The 24482-nt window shown below is 44.8% G+C and overlaps 1 protein-coding gene across 1 annotated transcript in view; it reads left to right on the top strand.

Moving 5' to 3' along the window:
* Positions 1-24482, top strand: part of AATF (apoptosis antagonizing transcription factor) — a gene marked incomplete at both ends in the record, with an annotated part of 55599 nt that extends 31117 nt beyond the window's left edge. Inside the window, 4 exons of the mRNA XM_082008624.1 lie at positions 3538-3605; positions 5616-5696; positions 8968-9039; positions 24419-24482. Of these exons, the coding sequence (XP_081864750.1) occupies positions 3538-3605; positions 5616-5696; positions 8968-9039; positions 24419-24482 (285 nt within the window). The remainder of the gene's footprint in view (positions 1-3537; positions 3606-5615; positions 5697-8967; positions 9040-24418) is intronic.

Raw genomic sequence — 24482 nt, 5'->3', positions numbered from 1 at the left:
CAAGCTTAATGAAATATTACAGCTTCAGAAGTGTTTCAAGTCTTGTGCTGTGAAAACAGTGTTGCTTTATCCAGTAAATGAATTTATCGTTCATTCTGTATCCTGAGCCCTAGCTGGCTCTGGAGCATGGGCTGAATGCAAGACTCTGAACTAGAAAGCGGAAAAACTAATCAAATCCTTAAAGACCAAAGGCAGCGAGGCAGGTCTAGACTGACTTTTTCAGTGGTAGCCTCTGGCTACATCCACTTTTATTTTAGTAACCATTGTTAGCATGATTTATAACTTTAGCTTTAAGACGTACACTATTTAGATGTAATAAGATGCTTCGCAGCTTTCCTTTCTATTCCCTAATTTCCCTCTTGTCCCTGCTTTTTTTTACTTCCCCCTCGTCTTTGTCTCCCTCTCCTCTCCCCAAGCAGTGTCCCCAATCTTGCAGTTGACGCTGCATTGAAAGAACATTTCACTGTCAGCCCCAAGGTCAACAAAACCGTGTCTGCCCCAACTAATGGCTGATCGGCTGGTGGCCTAGTTAGTGCAGAGGAGATGACTGTGTGCAGGGTTTAGTCTCCTACTGCTGCACAAAGCTTTTCCCTGCTAATTCTGGTGAGAGGATCCTCCGTACACAGAGGAGAGGACATGCCCCCCAGCAAATAATGGGATCCCTGCTGTCGCCCTGCTAAGTGGCACACAGTTCAACTCCTTGCCCTTCACAGCTGTCACAGGAAACGCTGCCCTGCCAAAAGGAGAGTGATGCTGTCCGGCAAGATCCTGCCTACTTCCCAGGTACAGCATTAGGAACCTGCCCCAAAAATGCATCTCATTCTGACCGGTGTGGACATAGTTTTAAGATCTCCTTAGTCTGCCCGTCCGTGGATTTGGTGCGACACCAGGAAGAGCCAAGTCCTGCTGAAAGTGTCCTGCTGCTTAGTTCTCTGAGAGCATAGGACGTCTGTGCATTACTGTCGTCTTGTGCCTTAGCCTCTGCCATTGCTCCTCAGCAGTTTTTTCTGTGCATTGTGCCAAGGAAGCAAGATAAGAGGAGACAGTAAACACACCTTATTGCCGGTACAGGAAGAAACCACTAAAACCTTGCTGCACCATTTCTGGCTGCTCTTAAAACCCTCCCTCCCACCTTGCTTTTGACAGAATATTGACTAGAAACCAAGATCCCATTTCTGCTTAGCCTTAAGGGCAGCTGTTTACAGAGTAGTGGTGTTACATAGGTTTACTGTGTCGTATGTCTGTGTAACACTGGATTTGGATCTTGTATTTAGCTGCCAGAAGTGACTGTGATGAAGTGGGGGAGATAAACTGATAGATTGTGTGCCAGAAAGATGTTGGGAATCAATCAGATAAACAGGGCAGAGAAGTAGCTTGCTGTTTTCTACTGATAATAAACTAGTAGCCTCTCTTCCTGGAATTTTTAAATGTAATTGCTGCAGTAATAATCTCAAAAAATAAGCAAATAGAGAAAAAGTAATGGCAGGTTTTTAATTATGCTTGAATCGCTCTTTTTTTTTTTTTTTTTTTTTTAAATGTGATGTATGCCTTGAAGGAGAGGAAAGATGTGAACAGGTATAAATATTATCTCTGTTGCTTGAGTGGCTGTCTTGAAAACAAAAAAAGCTCGTAAAATGATACCCATCTACCTTTATTGCATTTTTCTTTTGTGGGATTCATCCCTTTTCCCTCCCTCATTCCAGTAATGTACTTAAGTGATGAGAAGCGATGGGTGTTGGCGAGCTTCTCGCGTAGCACTGTGCCTGGGACAGCTTTTGGTGTCAGCTGCGCTCGGTGGGGCAGCGCCTGTGCCTGGGAAGCCCTCTGAGGGCAGGCTGCTCTGAGCACAGTGGTAGTCAAGAGCTAAGCTGTGCTCAGAAATGCTGTCGTCTCACTTGAGCTGGTATGGGGGGATGTGGAGCGTCTTTCTTGTCCTCTTGCCTTGTCTGTGCATGCTGCCTAGGGCCAGGTGAAGGCGATAGCCAGCCAGGACCATGGCTGCTCCCCAAGCCCTGCCTTCCGTGACTGTTACTGTACCCTGACTGACCGTTGCAGTCCAGCTCTCCTACTTCAGCAAGAGTATAGGGTGCAGGAAAAGCGTGTTTCATCCTTTCTTCTCTAGCATTTCTGTGGAATTGTCTGGACTTTCTGGTTTCCAGGTGGGTCTGTTTCAGGTTGTTTCTGAGCTGAGGCAGTAACTAGTCAGTGAAATGTCAGCGTTTAGAAAGCAGTCTGTGCCCCTCAGTTTTGGAGGGTTTATTTCTGTTCTTTGTGTTAATATGTTGGCTAATACCCAAGGCACAGCATGTACAATTTACAGTGAGTGGTGGTAAACATACAGCACCGATCAAGTATCCAAAAAAGGCTGTTCACAATATTCCTTGGCTGCAGGAAGCAAAAAGGACAAAACCCAACCCTCAGGACATGAAAAGAAATAGAAAAGCCTGCTTGAGCATTCCTGCTCTAGCTATAAAAATTATTTTGCTGTGCTGTTCCTCAGAGTGAGCGTTACTGCCCAGCAATGCTTGACTTCTGTTTGGTGAAGTGTTTCAGTTCCCCCCCCCGCCCTCCTCACTTGAAGTGTGGGGCAAGACCTGTGGGGCAGAGGTCAGATCTGCTTGCGTTACATCTCTTGCCCATGGGAGTCGTGTATACAACAGCCTGTGAACATTCAGGCCTTTTTTATCCTTCCAAAGCCCAAGGAACAGTACCAGCCTCAGAAATACAAGCCAAGTTCTTCATTTTGCCCTTCCAGGTGAGAAGCGGCTGTCTCATGTCAGGCTCAGCACTGAGGAGCAGGAAGCCCTGCCTGCCCACCCTGAGCAGCATCCCCCTCAGCTTGTTGCCTGTTTGCCTGCTGTGGGATTGTACACTTTGTTCTGGGCTCTTGAGACCAGCAGCTACTGAACGGTTGGCCCATCTGACAGTCCCAGAGGGGGCTTTTTGCAGTGCCCCCAGGGATTCCAGCCCTTTGCCATTGCTTAGATTGAAGATCATTAATTTGCTCTGCCCATGTGGGGCTCCTTGTGCTTGGACCATGCTGCTAAGTTGTGCCCCTCTGGCTCTGCATAACCTTTTAGGTTCTCTTCAGATGAATGACATGATGCTACATGTCACCTAAATAAACCGTGATGTGTTGAAGGGAAGATTATATTACTCCTAGATCCATCTGCAATTAACACACACCTTTGTAGTGGCCTTCAGTGTTTTGGCTCAGTCACATATACTATGGGGACCTTTTTGGAAGCGGGGGATGATCTACAGTTACTCACACTTTTAGCATAGGGTTTTGCTTTCTTGCTTGAACCTTTTCAGAGCCATCAGCTTTTTCCCTTGGAAAACTTTTGTGCAGAGGAAATGTTAAAAAGTCTTGGTTCTTGGCTTGGAGTTTTCTAGGGAGTTTCAAGAAATGAGGCACACAGGTTCCCTTGGAAACTTGGCGGCTAATTTGTTAAGTCTTCTGAGAAACTTGTGAGCCTGTTTAGCATTAACATGTTTTTACTGTGCTTTTAAATGGTATTGTTGTCTTTCTTCTAGCTCCTTCGGGAACTTATAGAACGTAAAACCACCTCATTGGACCCCAATGACCAGGTAGCAATGGGCAGGTAAGTAGGAAGTTGTCTGTAACATCATTAGCGTCACCCCATTCCATTCCAGAAGTACAAAACTACTTGTGGGCTTCCAGCCCAGTTCATTGTAGAGGGCAAAATTTTGCATGACATCTGGGTGTAAGAAACTGCATAACAAATTATTAAAACAGTATGACATTAGTCAGGAAAGTCACCCTCTGTAACATATTCCTTCGTTATGGATCACACTGTCTGACTCTGAGTTTGTCAGCCTTTGGGCTGTGCCCTGGTTTGTCTGCAATCCCCTGAAGATACTTTCCAGTGTAAAAGGTTTGTTCCAGACTTTGGATATTTCTGTCTCTCGGTGGTTCATGCAGCACAAGGGGAGTCCATAGAGGGGTGTCTTAACCGACCCTCGCTAGGAGGAACTAGACAAAGTGACTGCCTGCTGGTGAAATTCTGCCTTTTCTCATTATGAGCTCTGATTTCTCATTGTTTTAGAGGAGCAAACGTTCTGTTGTGAGATCAGTTAAAGCAATTCCCGTGTATGTTCTCTCCCTGCTCTTAAGATACTATACCATTAAAATAGCAGGGAATGTTTCCTGCATGCAGAAATAAAATACAGTTCCATGCAGGGAAGCTTTTATTTCTCTGTTTAATTCTATAGTTAGAAAACAAAGAATTTTCCAAATACCACTGAATGAATAGTGTACATTGAAATAACCATAGGCTGTAATTTAGAAAAGTGTAAAAGCAGAGGAAGGCTGAAAATGCTGGAGTAGGGCTCTCCACTGAAAAAGTGGTATGGGGTATGTGTATGGGGAAGGGGAGAAGATGCATGCGTTAGGAAATTTTGTGATGGTGAAATAACTTTTATCCGTGTAAAATATTACCCAAATTTTAGTGCAATGTGTCAAATTTATTTTGTGTATGTCTGGAATATTATGGAAAGCTATTCACTATAATTTAACATGATATAGACAAAATTACATTTAAGTGGTGATTACATTGTACATTTATCTGACTTTACAATAAAATAGATTACAGTAATTAAGATTATATTAAGATTGCAGTAATTGGATTTTGCTAGATTTTTTTCCCTGATGTCAAGTTTTCATTTTATAAATCAGGTAAGATGACGCTCGTCTTCATAAAAAAATATTTATAACTAGTAGAAGTTTTCCCCTGTTGAAAACTTCTTTGACTTGGTGAAGTTCTGTTTGAGGAGTTGAGCTTCCCTTCTAAATACAGTTGGGGATCAGACAGCACTTTCTGAAAGTGTTTATTGCTTTTCTTTCTTTTGTGGTTTTGTGTAGTAACAGTTGGAGCATTATATAGCGCTTCTTGGTAGATTTGCCAGGTTTAAGTCAGAGATGGTGGGGAGAAGTACTTGCTTATAGTTTTCAATACACTTTGCAAAACTGAGGGAGGAAATAAATTCAGATCATCTACTGCATCATGGTAATTCTGTTCATGGAGCTAGCATAACCTTATCTCATTTAAAAAAATCAGTTTAGGATGTGGCAGACCATCTATACTGTTACAGGTTTCTATATGCAAAACAGAGCTCAGTCTAGTAATCAAGGCTGAAACAAAAAAGCAGTACCTGTAAAGACATTTTTTCAGATTTTATCATTTACACTTCGTAAAGATTTTATTTTTAATTCTAAAGATTCTTAAAAATATTCAGTAATCAAGAAAGAATGAAAAATGGAGCCAAGCTTGTTGCCTCCATGGGTTTCTCTGCCAGTAGAATATTCTCACTGAACAGCGATTGTCTCATTGGGGTCAGCAGGTCTGGCCTGCGTGTCCCACTGTGGCTGGAGTCAGGAGAAAGGCTTATTGTTTAAATGGCATGTCTGTGCAGTGAAGCAGTACCAGGGGCACTTGAAGTTTCATACTTGTTTTCCTGAGGTTCTGATCTCCTTCACTTGTGTAAATGCAGTGAGCTATAAGGGCTGGGAAGGGCCTCAGACCCCAGTGTACCTAATGCTCATTTTCCAGGTGGCTCTGAAAGTTGTGTAACTGTCATTTTGCATTCCTCAGGCAATGGCTGGCCATCCAGAAGTTACGAAGCAAAATAAAGAAGAAAGTGGACAGAAAAGCCAGTAAAGGAAGGAGAATCCGGTGGGTGACAGCTTCTGCAAGAAGTTCTGAATAAAGTCTGACTGTGCTGGGTTGGCTCTGGTAGGCTCTGCATTGGTAGGCTTATCCATGCCTTTTAGGGCAAGGTGTCTTGCTGTGGGGCGTTCGCTGGGGAATATTAGTGTAGAGTAAGGGCTTGGTTGGATGCAGCCCGTGAGCATTGCCCATTACCAGATCAGTCTTGGTAAGAATGTTCACTGCTATCAGAGAACACTGGAGAGAGGTGTTTAAATGTCCCTAAGCGATTTGGGGCTGTAATTTCCAGTGAAAGCCAATAAACACTTCTTGTGCAATACATACATAACTGACTAAAATGTGGATAGCAGCTCTAGGGGAAGAAGTGCAGACCTGCCTCAGTGTGGTAGATGTCTATTTCCCAATGACTGTCAATTGGAATTTGGTGTCTAATCTCTAGATTTTTATAAGTTCCATCACAGCTTTCATTAGTGTCAAAGCATTTCACATCCCGACTCCAGGGTCACTAATTCGGGTTGGTCTCTCCCGTTGTGTTTCCCGTGGAAGAATCTTCCATGTGGTAGGGTAGAAAGGAAAGCAGTCTGGAGAGGATAGGGTTTTTTTTCCCCTTTGCAGAGCAGATGTATTAGTCTCCCTGAGTTTAGCATGACTGCATGATTTGTAGTGGAGGAGGTATTTGTGGCAGGGAGTCATGCTGAAAAGCTGCACTGCTTCCTGAAAAATCCGCAACATTAACCATCCTTTTGTGAGTAAACTATAAATCCTGAGTTTAGATGGCATCTGATAGAAAGTCAGTGGAGTCAGACTGGGTCAGGCCTGGCATAGCAATTTTTAAGATAGATGTCATAAGATAATTTATTAAAAGAGGGAAGAGCTACTTTGTTGGCCTGAAAAGCCTATAATTATTGACTATCAATATTCTTTTCTGTCAGCATCACACATAATTGGATATATTCATGATTCAGTCAAAACTACTGACAACATCACACAACTCAGTCAGACTCGTAAACCTCCAGGAATAATGGGGAAGCCTCTCATTGTGTGCAATCTGTGCGCTTCAGCATTCCTGAGAGATCAGCTATCTCGCCAAGTCAATTGCCTCTTAGATCTTAGGTGCCTTTTTTTTCTTCTTTAAATAAAAGTTGCACTGACCCTGCACAAAAAATATCAATAAAAGAAAAAAGTGTCATTGTCTGTGTTTAGGATTAACATGCAATTAAGCTCCTGCATCTTTTCAGAATAGTCCTGTAGAGCCCAAGCGGGTGTTTTTACATAGTTGGTTCTTCCACTGACTCAGTGTCATCCTAAACAGATCGCTTACCCTCTGTTCTTCTTTTTCCTTCTCTACAACTGGGGCAGCAGTGCTTAGATTTGTTTTCATGAAGGACTTTGAGATCCTGGGGAGAAAAGTATTTAATACTAAGTTTCTCCATAATTCTTCCTTTTTAGCAATCCTTTAGCAAACCTTCAATATTATAGCATGGTTGAATGAAATGTGCTAGTTTATTGTAGGGTCTGAGGGTGTTCAAGTGCTTTTAAAAGCAGTCCCTCTTCCACTTGACATGAGTACCTGTCCCCTTCATATACAAGGAAATTAGGGCACTGAGAGGGGAAGTGAGCTCATCCAAAAATTCCATAGTCGAGCTTAAGAAACCTGGTGCCTAGAACTCTGCTATCCCTCTCTAGGACATGCCTTTTCTTGAGGTAGATACGGAGGAGTGATGTGTGCACACCTATTTTTCATGTCAGTCATTTCTGGTCCTGTGCTGCTGCAACGTCGGTTGTCTTTCTGTGAATGAAATTAAATATTTTGTATCTGCTAGACTGGGATTTTTAAAGTCCTGATTTAAAAAATGTGACACTAATTAGTTCTGGACAAACAACTCGTGTCAGAGAATTTATCTGAATTGCTAAGCCCCGTTGCCACTATGCAGACTGTCCCTTTATAAGCTTTGATCTGTATGAATCCCTCAGTTGATAATGTCTCGTAAGTGAACTATTTCATAGTCCAGGCTATTGACCTGTTGTTTGTGGCAGTACTAGCCCTGCACACAGCTATGTGTGTTCCCACTCGATCATTACAGCGATAGACCAGGGCGGTTGCTTCCATTACGAGTGACAAAGACTTGATTGCGCAGGGAAGCCCTTGTGTAAGGGTGAGTGTGTGCTGTGCCTGAAGAGCCATTCTGAAATAGTCTTGTGAGCTAAAAATCCCCTCGAGGGAATGTTCCTGCATAAGCAAACAAAAGGGAGTGCAGAGGTGACAGAGTGGAAAGGTGATTCTGGGCAAATGCTTGTGAATCCTTTTGCCTGCTATTTGTCAAACTCTAAAAATAGCAGCAGCTTGGATAAAACATTTCAGACTTGGGTAGGCAGCATGGTAGTGTACACCAAAAGCCATTGGTTTGGAATCCCCTGCCCTTAGACACTAGAGTTTAAAGCCACCTTTTCATTCTGATTTTTTCAGTACTCTGTTAAATTTTATGTCAGGTCCTTGAATATGAGTCACGAAATCTACTGCAAGTTCCTAGCCCAGTGTGGAAAGCAGGAAGGGGGTCCCGTATCTGGAGGTGTGCTACAGCTTGCTTGCAGAAGTATCTTGGCTGAGACAGATGCAGCACTGTATCACCTTGGATATGTCCCATCTCCTCTTTGCACAAATCTTTTTCCCGTCTCCTCCTTTGCTTTTTTTTTACATGCTCCATTTGCGAGTTATTCAGGGTAAGACTTTGCAACTATGGGTACAGCTAGCAGAGTGGGATTTTGATATCCTTTAGGGCCCTAGATACCAGAGAGCAAGGAAAAAGCGATAGCAGATGGATGCTTGAGAAGGTCTGATGCTCTGACGCTTCTGCTGCCTGCAGTGGGCTCTTTGGGCACAAATTCCAGAAGGTGATTAAGACACCAGCTGAACGGAAGGCTGAAAATGAGTTCCTGTTTCTCTGTCTCTGACTTTTCAGGGTTGTCTGTCTGGGAGTCTGATTAGGTGCTCGCACACAATTAATGGATGCTGTATGTCCTCTTTCTAGCTGTGATAAAAAAGCATTTGCTTGCTATTCAGTCCATTATATCATCTGATTATTCTTCTGTCCGTGTTATAAGAAAGGAGGAGGGAAGGGGGGGAGAATTGCCAGCTACAACTAGTGACGACTTAGATATCAGCCACCAGGAAAGCCAGTGTTTTGCATTTCAGGGACTGGGGTGTTTCTATTCAAGCAGCAACATTTCCTTTTCATTAATAGTTACTAATGTGCTGCCTATTTCCTGCACTATTCAGGTATCATGTCCATAGCAAGCTGGTGAGCTTCATGGCACCTATTGACCACTGTACAATGAATGATGATGCCAGGTGAGTAATAGATTAATTACGTTTCTCAAATGGCTTCATGACAGCATGATATTGACCTGTTCTTCAGTCTGTCGCCCCCTCCGTTTCTTCTTATCAGTTAACCATTTGTCACTGGCATCATAGCCTGGGTGTCTTGGTCACATCTGTCCAGGCAGTCTGGCTGAGCTTCCACTCTGCAGTTACTGTGACACCAAACAAGAAATTTTCATAAATCTCAGTACCTACATTTTGATTCCTGCTTTAAAACTCCTGTGATCTTGAAATCTTCTAGTTTTATGGAATAATTTTGCAAATAGGCAGCCAAGTTATTTGGTGTCTTCAGGTGTAATCGAAACTTACAAAGAACTTGTCTTTTAACAGAAATGGCAACGGTTTTAATTTCTGCTCAGGATGCATTTTCTTAGATGAGTTAATAACTGAAATAGTTAAGTCAAGATTCACTCAAGACCTCAATGTTGCTTGTGTTTATGTGTATTAAAGAGTCTGTTAGACTCTTTGTGTCTATTGAAAGAGTGAAGATTTTACTGGAAGGCTATAATGTTTTAATGTGCTAATTAGTAAATAAAATAGCAGTGAAATTTACTAGATAGCTTTTCTACATATACACCCATATTTCTTAAGCATTACATTCTTAAACTAAATCTTGAAATTCTGAGCTTTTTTTGGTAAGGAGGTGGAATAATTTTTCCAGTGAACGGATGTAGAAGGCTTGAGAAACATCTTTCCCCGGGGTTGCGGAACATGTTTGTGAGAGAGGGATGTCATTTGTCTGTGAAATGGAAACCAAATACCTGCTGTTCTTACACTGTTGCCTTTTGGGGTATTGTGCAGACTTCTGGATGAAAGCTCTCCAGTAAGCTGGCAGTAAGATGTTTTGTGTCCACAAGAAGATCTGTGCCGTTTCATCATGCATCTTTCTCATAGTTTCTTTACTCTTTCTTTTTTTCTTTTTCTCAAATGAGAAAACTGCTCTGATTTCTGAATATTGTCTACATTCTCTCACCACAAAAGTAGATGTGTTGCATGTGTAGGATGAAAGCTATGCCTCCAGCCATATAAAGTGGTCAGTTCTTCCACCCCCTTACCTGGATCATAGGAAGAGAGGGACAGGAGTGGCTTGGGCACTGGGACATTAGACATACATACTTTTGTCTATTTGGCAAATAAATCAAGTGCACTTTTGTTTCTCATATGCAAGGCCTGAGCTAGCAGGTATCTGCATCCCAGCTGGCAAGGACCTCCTTACCTGCGTGGAATTGGTGTCTTTGCTGTTTTTGGATAGCCTCAAATAAAACACTGGGAAGGACAGCCATACATTCCTAGTGGAGTCGTACCATCCTGTAGAAGTGGTTCTGGGATGTGCTGCTCATTCCCCGCATCTTTTTGTCTAAGGGTAATTAGCAGGTGGCATATGTGTGTATCGGAAGAACCAGTTCATACCATATTCATTAATAATATGCATGACTAATATTTCTCTATCTTAGTATTATGTCCAGTTGACTGGTTACTACTTACGCTTTGAGAATTCCGAATGAGGTTAGGGTGTCTTGTCATCTTTCGCGTATACTACATACTGTCCTACAGGTTAGGCAGGCATACAGAACCCCTGCTCTGCCCCCAGACTGAAAGCAAGCTTAACTTGCATGGGGCGTGTGTGAAGGGGAGGAAAGTGAAAAAAAAAAAGTAAGACTGATCCTAATAATCTAGGAGTTAGCATACTATGTTTGCTGTCCCCAGAGGTGACATTGCTTCCTCCTTCGCAGTCCACTGCACTCACTAGTGTTCCAAAAGTTGTGTAGAAAATGCATTCTGTAAGCCAAAATCCTCCAGCAAGTCAATGCAAATGTGAAGTGCATTGGAACAGCTGGGACAGTGGAGTCGTTCTGCACAATAGCCTTCTTGGGCCTTAGCTGCGCTTAATCTGGCTGCCATCTTCATAACCCTTATTCCCCTCGCTTCTCGGGAGGCACCTTGCGTCCACCACAAGCTGCACGGGGTCTGGCTGACCCTCAGAAGCTGTTACAGCTAATAGGATGCTATCTACGTTATGCTGTGTCAACACAGTTATCATTGTGGTAGGGACAGAGTGTTTGACATTTGGTTTACTGAAAATGTCTCCTGGGGGTTTTCTCCACATTGAGTGGGTTATTACATCGCTTGCATGTTTTACTGATTCTTTGGTGGCAGCAGTGTGGCAGCAGCTGCTGCTGCTTATTGTCTGACTGCGGGAACTTATTTCTTACATTAAGTTTATTAGTCACTTTGGAGGCCCGCCATACTTTCTGTTAATGGCATTTTAGTCACTTATCTCCTGATGTTGGTTTAGCCGTCTAGAGTGAGACTGTCAGTCGATGTGTTCACACACCAGCAAGCATGCCTGAGGGTCATATCATGTGGGCAGCTGTATCCCATTCTGCCAAGATGAGGCTTTCAAGCAAACCCTGGATGTGGATGGGGCAATGCTGGAACCAGGCGGGGCAGGTATTGTTCCTCGTTCTGCCAGTGGCTCCATGGATGACCTTGAGCAGGTCACTCAGTGTTTCTGTGACTCTGATTCCCCTTCTGTGCAACGGAGGTCTGCTGTTGAGAAGTGCCTCTAAAAACCAGTGGTTTAATAATAGTAGTGGTAGTAGCTGTCCTCACTGTTTGCCAAAATGCCTGCTGGTTATCTGTAACACAAAGAATATGCCTTACCTTTGCCTACTGCAGGCATTACAGTCTTCCCTAAGCAATTTCTTTGCAGCTTCCTACCCATGGGATGTGCTTTGGCATTGTTTGGTCCTATAGTGAGCTTAAATTTCCCTCTGCTGTAATTTAGGGCTATTGTTTCTCGTCCTGTTCAATGTCGGCTTTAGGAACAGATTCTTTCTTCTTCTTTGCAGCAGCCCTTCCACATTTGGGTAGCCATTCTTGCTTTGCACACTGAAAAGCTGGCTGTTACTCAGCTTAGCTTCCATCCTTTCCTCCATAGTTTTACACCATTTTGTGTTTGCATCCAGACATAAAACCGTGGCCAGTGTCTGAAAATTGGGCCTCCATAGGTGTTTTGGTTCAACTCTCCCAAAATGTAGATATCTGCTGCTATCAGTCTTTTTTTTTAAATCATAGCTGCTCTCTGTGGGTCACTTCACAGCCCTGTTTAAAATGCCCCTGCATTTGCCGTGGGCCATAATACCTCTCTAGCAGCACACAGCCATACCGGACAAGGCAAGAAGAATTCAACGTGTGCTTTAAACTGCAGGTGAATTAGAAAGAAAGGACCAGGCCTGTACGCATGAGAGGGAAGCAGTAATGATAACAGCTTTTCTTTGTGACAGAAGAAGGCAATTTTATTGTTTGCAAGTGTGAATTACTAGATTGAAAATGCAAGTATACACTTCACAGTGATGTGATCATGCTCTGAGCCATTTTTTTTTTTCTGGTCAGGCATTTAAAAGGCGTGACCCCAAAATAAATACACATCTGAGCAATGGGGTGCTCTGTGTTGTAGTGTGAGAAATTTTAAAGTGTCAGGGAGCTGTATATAAAACAGCTGTTGCAGAAACAGAGCTGGCAGAACATTCCCCTTAAGTGTACCAGTCACTACAGTGGCATGTAGATACCTGGAAAATGCCAGTAAACAAATACATATGTGCAAATGTGGATGGGCAGAAGGTTGGGGGGATGGCTTAGAGTCCAGGGTGTACGAATGGTTGGAGTAGTTCTGGTTCTTCTTTGGCTGTGCCAAGTCCTCACTGCCCGTGATGAACTGCACAAGTCCTTTGTCACTGGGGCAAGAACAGAGAGGAGTTGGCTGTGACTGTTGTCTTGCTTTGCTTGCTCTAAGTGCTTTTGAAGGCACAAGTCTGTGTAGCACTGTAATACCTTGCTGTTTTCTGTGTATTTGATTAGCTACTGCAGCTTAAGAATACATTTAGGGCCTGATTCTCTTGTACATTTAAGCCATTTTTCACTACTCTGGCTGTGCAGAGGGACTGTAACATGGTGCAAGGAACTGCTAGCACTCACCTGATGGTCCCTGTGTGGTGTTGGCATGGCGTGGGATGCCCAGGACTTCTGGGGATCTGGCATGTCAAGTTTACCACTTGCCACTGCCACTGGCTAGGGAAACAAAGAGCAAATGCGTGTGAGGAGAAGCAGCCTGAGTGCTGCATGGAGAAGGGGATGAACAGTCACTCCAGAGTTGTTTTACAGCCTGAATTTGAGAAAAGAAACATACAAGTATAATAACTGCCTTTGTCAATATCACTGCCACTTCCTTTCTTATTCTTGCTGCTGGTTGGAATAATAGCATTTGTGCAGGCAATTAATCTTCCACTTGCCAGTTTTTCATGCACCCTCCGCATGGGCATGGCTGTTTAACCTTGTGCTCACATATATTATGTTGTAATGTGAGGGGCACTGGTGGCCTCGAGCCCTCCTCTCTTTTAACCCCTCTTTGGTAGTATTTTAAAACATACACTGGAAAGTGATTTTTATGGTTATCTTGGGGTATATGTTTATAGACTTAAATACATTTATAGTACTCTTGGGCCAAGGTTTTTCTAATCGGTCCAAGTCATTGCTATGCAAATAGGCTTGCCCTAAGACAAGGAACCTGAAGGCAAAAGCTTGAATGTAATTGTACTGTGGTGGCTGTGCAGAGGCAAGTGTAGCTGTCTAAGGCAGGAGTTACCCAGGATTAGAACCGGGTCGATCTCTCCTTGTTTGTGTTTTTTGCCAGGGTTTGAAGGTGGCATAATGTGGGTGCCACTTCTTGGACTTCCCTTGAAATACGCTTTTCCCATCTTCATGACCTAGAGTACTTTGCTCATCCCATTGCTCCAGTATCTAGAGTAGTGTAATCTTTAATATAATCATTCTTTACTACCACCGTGTGCAACAGAGTTGGGATGATGCTAGTCTTCTCTGGTTTACTCTTTGGGAAATGATAGCCTGTATCTCCAAAGACATTTGGGTCCAGAAATCCATGAGTCAAGAGCCTCAGTGACTTGCCAAAGGTGACACAGCGGGTCTGGGCTAGAGCTGTAGTTGAACCCACATCTGCGCAGTCACCTTCGGCTGGCCTAGCTCTCAACAGCCTCATGTTTTTAGGAGATCAGACATCTGTGCACTGCTAGGCAGATGTGTTTCTTTATGGGCAAACTGAGGCTGGAGTTTCCCACTAAGGCCTGCAGGTTCATAGACAAGTGAGCGTATTTTCAGTATGGGCAGAGTTGCCGTATCTGCAGCAGTGGGTCCTATAAACAGCCTCGTTGTGGCAAGGTCAGGTAAAGTCTGTGTTCCTGGGAAGAGCTGTGTGTGGATTTTGGTTTTGTTATATCTCTCTGTCAACTTTGATATATAGATCTTCCGATCTCTGCACTGTACGTGTGTACGTGGAACAGAGACTAAACACAGACACTTTAAAAACAGGTATAATATCAAATTACTGCTAAGTTTGATGGGCATCATTATTTCACCCCTGGAGGATGGTAACTTGCAGGAGAGACATTCTTTAAGGACACAGATGTTTGGTCCAAACACCTTTATCTCCCAAGACGACTCACGCTATTCTGACAGGTAAAACAAGATTGTGCAAATATGCAACAGTGATCTAATCAGCTGGAACAACAGCAATATTTTAACTGGCGCTACCTTTTAACAGCATCATTAAGGGCTCTCATTACTCTTTTATTAGAGGCTCACTCTATTTCTTATCAGATTACAGAATGAACATAACTCATGGCACTGATTTGATCTCTTGTTAAAGAGGATTACAGCTTTGCATTAACTTGGATTGACACGGTTTATAATTTGCTGTTGATACACATGCTGGCGGTGTCACATGTTTGACCCCCTCCCCAGAGCACCGCTGAGGAAAAGGACACCCATACATCATCATTAAAGATGGCACCCAGTGCAGAAATGGGAGGCAAAAGGAGGCTTTTCTGCAGTAAAGTCAGGCAGGACAAAAGAGACATATTCTCAAGTGCAAGCTGAAATTCAAAACAGGGATTTATAACTGAGTCAAGGTGGGAGAGAATATATCAGCTTTTAGATAGGTTGCTTTTTACCTCAGCAAATGGTTCTTCATTACAGAGGAGGACTTTGCATCCATTATGAGCCAGATTAGGGGGAAGAAGATGGCCATAATGGGACTGTGTCAAACCATGCAGTTCCACCAGCAGCGTGAGGCACAGAAGCCTTTGCATGAGCTGGGGAAATTGCCCCTGCTCTTCTCGGACCTCTCCACATTGTGATTGTCACCAGTTAGTGAACTGGTCCCTACCTTCAGGCAGTATTGATCATACACCACCAACTGATGGTCCTAATTTAGCCAGATGACCTGTTTGCCTGTGGTGGACGTTACCTTGTTGCCGTGTCCCTGGTTTGTAGGAACCCCAGGCAACTGGGGCTTCAAGCTCAGGCTGCATGTCTATGTTGTTGCTCCCTTCTTCCAGCTTCCCATGGGCTGTAGGGTTGGGCAGGGTACATTTTCTCTGCATTTTTATTTATTTTTTTATTTTTAGCATGTGGTCAAGTGCTGACCAGGTATTTCCAGCACGCTGTACTTAGCAATACTATATAGATTCTTCTGTGTACATGCGTATATAAATGGTCTCTCCATACCTGTGATAGTATGTTTTGTGTTTGATTTTGGAAGTGCAAACTTGCAAGGCAGCAGAACTGACCTCAGGGCAGGAATCACTGCCTGAAATCCCACGGCCAAGTGCAAGAAATTAAGTCCATGACTCTACAGTCCTGTTGGCCTCAGGTCGTGCTTGGTAGAAGAGCATCCATCCCACTTCTGTTCTTGCACGAGGAGACTAGTGCCTGCTGGGAAGCTGAATTAAGACACGGGTGATCCAGCTGCCAGTGAGGTTTGGATTAGAGCATCTCCCTTGGATTCAGCCAGGATGTTGTGTATTTTCCCAGCCCACATTCTCAGTCTTTGACTTAGCGCAGTTGCTTTGTCACAGTGTGTCTTGCTACAAGCAGAGAGGGGTACATAGTAGGAAATCCTGGTATTAAAAGATTAATTTACTTACATGACATAAGAGTTTAATATTTAAAAAAAAAAATTAAAAAGTTGGTGAGATACCAGCCTTTAACTTAGCTCACTTTGTATTTCGGGTATTAAAACACCATGTGACTAGATTAACGGAGGAATTTGGGCTCTGCGATTGTCAATCTAGTACGTTCACCACGACAGAGGTCCCCGATTCTGGAACGACTGAACCAGCAGCTTCTGGGCTCTGTGGCAAAAACCTCGGGTGACCGTGTTGGTGTGAGAAAAATTATTCTTAAGTTTATATAGACACAACCTGGAAGAAAGCTTGTGCAGCTTTGTATCGGCTTTGCTTTGGGAAACAAAGGGAGTAGTGCTAATGTGGAGGGCAATCTCTCAGCCTGTGCAGCGCTCTGAGGTTTTAGGGAAAACTGGTGTTTCTAGCACGAGGCTGTGGGTGGGAGGGCAAGCTGCCCACCTGGGCTCTGTGGCTTCTGGAAGAGCCCCTGGTGTGGCAGTGACCCTCTTGGGTCCCTCAGGGGAGATGTATAGACTCTCCTGGGGAGGTGATGTGTACACCCTGAGCTGGCTCTTTGGGGAGCCTAGTGCTCGGTGCAGGAGAGCCTTAGACCTGAGCTCTGCTGGGAACCGAGAAAACAACACAGGTTGTCCTGTGAAACTAAACCTCCTTGGCTTGACTGTTGGTCCCGAGGCACCGTGGCTTCAGTAGCATTCTGCCCTTAGTGTATCATTTTGTTTGGTGGATTTTATCCCCCTAACCTTTGCCTTAGCCTTAGAAGTCAGCTCATGTAGATGCAGTTAAGTATCCCATATCACTTTTAACCGTAGTTATTAGAAGGGTTGGTATTTGAACAGGACTTTTTGTATGTTTTGAAGCTGGCAGTAGTGAAGTGGTGTACGTGACCCTGGTTACTGCCAATGGGCTGAAATCATTGTGTCCCAACATTTGATGTTTGACATCCCTAGTAAGAAGACAGACGCCTCTGTTATGGAAATTTCCTTTTTAAAGGGAGAAAAACCCAACCTGTTAAAAGCTGCAAGATGATTTGTCGTCCTTCCTTTGTGAGACAATTTGTCTTCTCCTGCATCAAATCTGTTATAAAACAGGCAAGCTGTGAAAGAGGGAAATCATCCTAGGAATATGGGATGTTAAGGTACACAAAGAACGGTCCCCTCCGTGCGCCTGTGTGCACGTCTGCGCAGGGCACTTCATGTGCAGCATTACAGTGGCTGCTCTGTTCAAATACCCATCTGGAAACAGAGACTGAGAAAGCAACATTTTATGAATTTCATGGGGAAATTAAAGCTGCTGGAAAGCAAGCCAGTGGAGCAAGCTGGAGGTTTCTGAACCTCCCTGTGTTTTGCTACTTCTCCAGCCACTTGTCCACATCTTTTGTGCTTTGTGCTGTAAAAGCTCATATGAAAATGTGAATGCTATTGGGACCGGAGTCAGGATGAGAGGGGCTCCATCTCTGCTCCCCTTAATGCTGTCCTGAGCTCACGGCTGGTGCATAGGCAGATGTGTGCTGGTGTACGGCGGAACTGTTCAGAATTGGTGACAGAGATGGCAGGTCTGAAACCCTGGGTCAGGTTAAGTTTGCGGGACAGTACCATGAGCAGCAGCCCTTCCATCTCTGCTGTCCTCCCTCTCACCACCCCATCCCCAGATCCATCCTCACAAAATGTGCAGAGTCCCTTTGTTTAGGGCAAGAACCAGCTTTCTGAAATATTTATAAATCTTGTGCCTGCTCTCATGAGACAAACCAGAGGTCACATGTCACCTTTCATAATTTAAAGCCGTGGGGCTAAAAGCATTTGCACAGACTTGAAGGACCCAATCCTGACCTGCCTGAGCGAGAGGGAATTGCAGCAGACCTTTCTGAATCTCCTTCAAGCGCCGGGCATGGTGATGAGAGCCGTCTGGCTGTGTAATTTATAGCTGGAGTTGTGTGCTCCAGTTTTGGGCCATGGCAGGGAAGCGAGTGAGAGAGTGCCATCTCGTGGGCCTGCCTTCCCGGCCGGCGCCGCGCCGCGCTGCGCCGCACCGCGCGCCGGACACCCAGCCACGCTCTGCTCTGCCTTTCAGGCCAGTCGCTTTAAAAGACATGGGTATTTTAATTCTGCTTTGATGATTGCCGCCGTTTGTTTTGCTCCGCATCATCGACCGTATGCGGGTTTGTTGCGGCGGAGGTACCAGCGTGGGGAATGCATGCTGGAAGGTGTGTGAATACGGAGCCAAATCCCACACCCTGGGTGCTGATTTAGGGTAATGCCTTTGACTAGAAATTGAGAAATAAAGGGCTTCAGCTTGTTTTCTGTTCCTGGGTACTTGCTCTGCTTGCAGGGCACCTGGTAATCTGTACTTTGCACCAGTGGACAAAAAAATTCCTTAGGATACAGAGAGAAAGTTTTCCAAAAAAATGATCAGCCATCTGTTCTGCAGCCAGCTCAGTTTTCATCAGGAGGCGTGTTTTTCATCCTCTCTTTCTTCATTGGTGTTCATGCTCTATCTTTTCACCAGTTTTTGTGAATTAAAAATTCATTGTTCCCCATGGAGGATATTGGTAGGAATGGGGTAGGTATAGTTATTTCAGTACTGCTCAGGGAGCATTCTAAATTATCTTTTTTTTTTTTTTTTTTTTGGCCTTAAAGAAGAGGAGTAGTAAAAGGTACCTGGCAAAAGGTAGAGAAATTTGTCAGAGGATATTTTTATTAAAACAGCACAGCAGTGACTCATGCAGTATTGCTATATTAATAGTACTCTGAAAAAAACCCACCAGAAACTGAATTTTCCCCCATAATATTGTTTTTTCAACCAGTTTACAGAACTACATTTTAAAAAAAGAAGTAGCATAACTGTAATTACACAAAATAGTACAGCCTTAGCTGTTCTCCCCTCCCATGTGCAGGTATGTATTTGTTTTCCCCTTTGTATATTTGGTGGAATAGTGCCACTGCAGATGGGCAAAGTAGATTTCTGGGGAACTGTTAACAGTTTTTATTCTTTCTATTTTGATGATTCATACATTCATCAAATGTGCTGTTGCTATTAATATTCACCCAGGGCACTCCTGCCCTCTGCATGTGTGTTTCGTTGCTCTCTGTTGCAAAGATTTTTGCCTATAAAACGTGTGTCGTAGCAGCACCTGGGACCCGGGCAGGTGGTGAAGCCCACGGGTCGGTCAGCACACAAAGCGCACTGTGAAGTAGCTGGTCCCTTCGTTTATTTATTTTTAAATACTGCTGTTGACGTGACATCACCTGTGTGCGTGGTGGGGACCCGGCCGGCATTTCTGCGCTGCCGTGGAGTGGGGGGCTGCAGACGGGGCTCGGGGGGAGCCGGGCCTTGGCACCTCTCCTGCGCGCAGCCGGGTCCTTTGTCTGCAAAGCGCACGTCGCAGCGCCGCGGCGGGGGCTCCCCGCAGCCGGGAGCGTTGCTGTGGCCGTGCCAAGGCTGTGCAAGCCGCGAATGGGAGGGCGGCCGAGCTTGGGGACCTGGGGCTTGCACGGGGAATGCTTTCCCCGGGGTCCGCAGCCGGGCCGGGGTGGGGAGCAGGGCAGGGACGCCCCTGCCTTGCTCTTCCCGCAAAACCAGCACGGCCACAACCGAGCTGCAGATTGCACCGAACACAGGGGGGTTCTAGCTGCGCGGGGGCACGGAGAGCGGCGTGACGCGTCCCCCTCACGTACACCTTTTGTCTCAGACTGCTGGTGTGTTGAAAAAAAGGGCTGTACAAACTTTCCAGGTGGCTGTGGAGCGGGCCCTGGGCGCAGCGCTCCCGGTGCATCATGCAGCTGGGCCGTCCTCTGCCTTTGGAGTCAGCTCAGAAGAAATGCATAAATAATTAAGCCAAGGTACTTACACACACATGTTTTATGGCAAATGGCTGTGTGGTTCGTGATCATTTTTTCCAGAAACAGGTTTTATGATAATATAGTAAAAATATTAAATTAGACAATGCCTCACTAAGGGTGATAAAACCTTACTACAGTGGAAATAGGTAATTATCCCCTCTACAGCCTAAATGACAGTTTAAAAGAAATAAAAATGTTAGTGCTCATTACTTGCTTTTGTAGGTTGCAATAAAGGTTAAGTTAAATTTTAATTCAAGGAAGACCCCTGTATCGACCTGCTTCTTCCCCGCTCTCTACCTGAGGTGTAAGTGCTGTTAATTACTCGCATAGGTTATTTCTCAGCACATTGCTAAGACCAGTACCTCTTTGTGCTAAAGTCACCTTTCCTTCAGCTGGAGGTAGTGGACTTGCAGTGGGGTGGGTTGTTTCAACTCAGCGGCTCAAGTCTGATGTTTAATATATGTGGGTGGAGGAGAGAAATTTTTATATTTTTTAACCAAAATCCAAGTTCATTATGCGTAGCCTTAAGGCTAAAGGTATTAAAATCCACACTTACCCTGGTGAATTGAAACAGAGACAAGGTTAAACCTGGAGGATTGATGAGTTTTACTCTCTGCATGGTTAAATCCTGCTGAGGGGAGATGCTGTAGAAGAAAGGTAGTCTAGCTGATAAGAGGAGGAAAAAAAAGGGGTCTTTTTTGGTTGGTTTTGGTGTCGTCCCCCCCACCCCCCGGTGAAATATTTGTTCTGTTTTGGGGGTGGTGGGGGTTACCTGATTTCCCTCCTTCTGTCACTCTCTGCTAGGATGTCTGCCCATGCTGTGTTACTATCCAGACAGCTCCACTTGAATTTTTACTCCGACAGAGGTTGCCAGCATTGTGCTCAGGAGGGTGGGGGCCGTGGGGGTGCTGGGCTCGGTGCTGCCTGCTTCCCTGCCTGCGGCTGCGGGTGCAACCCCTCTTCTTTGCCCCCATGAAGCCTGGGGTATGAATGTCGGAGTCTGTCAGTGCTGGCAACATTTCTCTGCTGGGCAAGACAAATTCTTGCTTAAAATCTCTCTGGGCCCGCTTGGTTGAAAAATGACTTTATTTAAAATTAGTAGGATTGGAGCAAATTCAGCATTGATCCCTGAACTCTTGCACCCATCAGAAGACTATCAAAAAACAAAAATGAAGACAAAAACTTGAGGATACTGATTCTCCACCAGTGGGAAAAGGCCAAGGCAGGCTGCAAAGAAACAATACTTTTGGTTTTCGCCTGCTCGCAAAGAGAACACAGAAACTCTTGCTGTCTTTGGCTTGTTTCTCTGGGGATCCCCAGAATGTGTACATTATATGTGAACTTCCTTAGGTTATTGGGGACTGTAAAAAAAAAAAGAATGAATGTATAAGGGGAGAAGGGTGTATGTCAAGAAACCGCAGACAGGGCCTCCTCTGTGCAGTGGAAGTGATGTTTGGGAGCAAGTCCCCTTTGAATTTTGCCTGTTACCTGTGAGTGATGCTTGTGGACAAAATAAAAGCAGTTTCTGTTTCTGGCTGGCACCAGGGTGTGGAAGAGGAGCAGGAGAAGACCTGCGTGCCGTTCGCTGTGTGTGTAGTGGTCAGGCCAAACAGTGTCTGCCTGGGAGCGGGTCTGTGCCTTTTGGCAGCACTAGCACAGGCTCCAAAAGAGGATTTCTTCAGCCCAGTCTTTTGCATTGCCCAGGCGACTCCGCGGCCAGAGGAGAGCGTGGGTTTATAGCCAGGACAGAGAACGTCCCCACACTGGGCGGTTAATGTCGGTGGTGGGCAGCGGAGCCACCTGCGGTGGGAGCGGTGGATCCTCCCGAGCAACAGCCGTTTCTGCAGAGCCACCTGATGGGTCAGGACTAAGATCTGAAATGATGTTTAGGTCGACTGTACGAAATCTGTGGGAAAGCGTGCGTAGCGCAGGAAATGTGCAGAGACCGTGTTGTTTCCTAGCAAAGTGTGGAGAGATGGGAGTGAGTCCGTGTGTGAGAGCTGTGTGTTTTTTAATAGCTGAGAAACAAACTTGTCTGGTTAGTGCCTGTGCCCAGCACATGCATTAAAACAAACAAACTGCAGGAGCTGCACAGACTAGAGGCTTCAAGCCCTGAGCCAGGGCGACAGCAGCATCCCTACGGTGGGAGAACAGAAACAATCCTGAGAAGAGGAGCTGCGAGACCTTGCTGGCTGCTGGGAGGGTTCTTCTTGCAGACGTGCTTTCCTCTGGCACAAGAGCAAACAGGCTGGAGTCTGTCGCTGTCAGCTTCCCGAGGCCTTGTGTGGCTCCCACTACCGCACCTGCGGGTTGCAAACCAGCAAAGCGGGTGCGTTTGGTATTGTCATTTGTCTTCCTTAGATTGTTTTCCTCAATGCAATTAAGTTGCCCTATTTAAAATGAGGCATATAACAGGGAGAGGGGAGAAAGAATGAAATTGGTGATGTTTCATTGAAAGTACCTAAGCCACTCGGCTTCCTCTGACAGGAACAACCCGCGAGTGTTTGTCAGCTTTGCCCACCTGAGTGTGAAATGATCTTCTATCAAAACACCAGTTTCAGCATTTCCCTCTCTGCTCCTGGCACGTGAACCCCGCTGCAGACAGGATCCGCTGCACGCTGCCCAGGAGTTTCCCCGAGATTGCAGTGCAGGTGGAAACGGGGTGATGGTGGGGTCTGAGCCGAGCCGGCAAAGCAAGGCTGCAGAACCGTGATTGTTGGAGGACTAAATAGCATCACTCTGTGTTTTCCTTCCGATCCCTTGACGGAGCCTTGAAGTCACAATGTCCTTGTTGGCAGTAGTGCTGCTTGCCATCTGATTGCTCAGTTGAAACAGCAAAAGCAAGTTATAATATAATTTATCTGTTACCAGTCAGGAAGGATGGAAAATGTTATAGGCTTGGGTAAGGCATTCCTCTCCCTTCTCCTTCTTTTCTTTCAAGCATCAAAAGTTTTCAGCTTTTCAAGTACCAGTTCTGTTTTCTACAAGTGTTTTGATTTTGCGCTTGTGTTAAACTTGCCAAAACCTGCGTGCACGCTCCTGATTTAAAACAGAAGCTCCAGCTCTGGTTTCGTAGTCTCGACTGAGCTTTCCACACAAAATGTGGTGTCAACCATTTTGTTAGGTTAAGGAGACGCATCCCTCAACCACAGACTCATTTTCTGAGGGGAGAGCAGCTGATTGGTTAATTAGCTTCTAAATTAAAATTAATTTAAGAGATGTGGCCCTGTGAATTAGAATGGTTTCTTGTCTCAGTGGTCCGTGCACGTCTGTCCAGCCTCCTGCGTTGCTGGAACGAGTACTTTGTTCCTCATCTTCCTGGGGTTAATGGCTGGCGTTTTTCTGCCGTCACTGTTCAAAACTCAGAAGTTCCTTCTTTCACGCATCTGACAGGTAACTTTCTCCAGTGGAAGTGTCTGCAAGAAACAGTCAGTTTTCAAACCAGTTGCCATCTTTTATTGATCTGTAAAGGAGCAAGGCATCAAAGCAGCCCTAGCAAGAGCGGTCTCTGTTGTGGTCTTAATTGAGGAGGCAGCCAAAATCACAGTATCTCTGTCAGGTCTAAATTTCATCCTTTGAAACCATATTTTACTCATTCTTGAGCAGTGGAGAAGTCTCTTTTCTCTGCCTGTCGTGACAGTTTTCCTGGCCTGGCTTCTGCAGTAGCTGCTTTCCGAGGCCCTGGCCCTGCCGAACCATCAAGACACTGGCCCCCGGCAGTGGGATCATTTCGTTATTGCTCTAATAACCCTGATGGTTGTTAGCGTGCTCTGAAGGAAAAATCCCGTCCTCCGTGTAACCAACACTGCTGTGTGTGTGCCGTCTTCTTACAACAGGCTGTTGCCTTAGTGCGTATGTAGAAAATAAGGCTCTCCTGATGCTTCTTCCCTGATTTCCAGAAATGCGTGATTTATAAGAGTGCTCTCCCCTTTTCCCCATCTCTCTTCTCAGGTTACTTTGGTTTTAAAATTAAAGATAAATAACACCAGCCCACTTCTTTTTTTTTTTTTTTTTTTAAGGGAAACTTGCTCCTGTTATCAGAATTGCTGCATATGTGATATTAATTGGAATCTTGTTGCTGGGTCATTTTCATTGTTTTTCAAGTACCGTCAAGTCCAAGAAAATGTATGAAAACTAAATTATAGTCCAACGTAGACTGTCTGATTGAATCCTCCTTATGGCTCTGCGGTCTCATACATCCTATTAAAATATTCAATCTTGTTTTCTTACTTGAAGAGCCTGTCTGTAAAGGGCAAACTTATAGAAAACCTCTTTCTCCAGAGATAGGGTATCCAGCCACACTGAAATATTTACATATTTCTGTACTGTATGTGATTGGTCTTATGCAAGTTCTCCCCTTTGCCTGTATTTATTAATAAAGATTGTTGAATGCATTTTTAATTATACAAGGCCGTTTCATTTTAAGGAGCAGATGGTTTTGCTGGCAGCCTCTTGCTTCCATTTCGACCTTGAAAAGTAACTTTTCCCCCTCTTCCTGCCTCTTTTCCCCAGGACGGAGCTTTATCGTTCACTGTTTGGAAAAATCACGAGTCCCGAAGAACCTGAGCAGAACTAG

This window comes from Phaethon aethereus (genome assembly GCF_964289735.1).
Source record: "Phaethon aethereus genome assembly, chromosome: 19".
In the NCBI taxonomy this organism is placed as follows: domain Eukaryota; kingdom Metazoa; phylum Chordata; class Aves; order Phaethontiformes; family Phaethontidae; genus Phaethon; species Phaethon aethereus.
The sequence above is the reverse complement of the archived record's forward strand: the minus strand, read 5'-3'. Positions and strand labels throughout refer to the sequence as shown.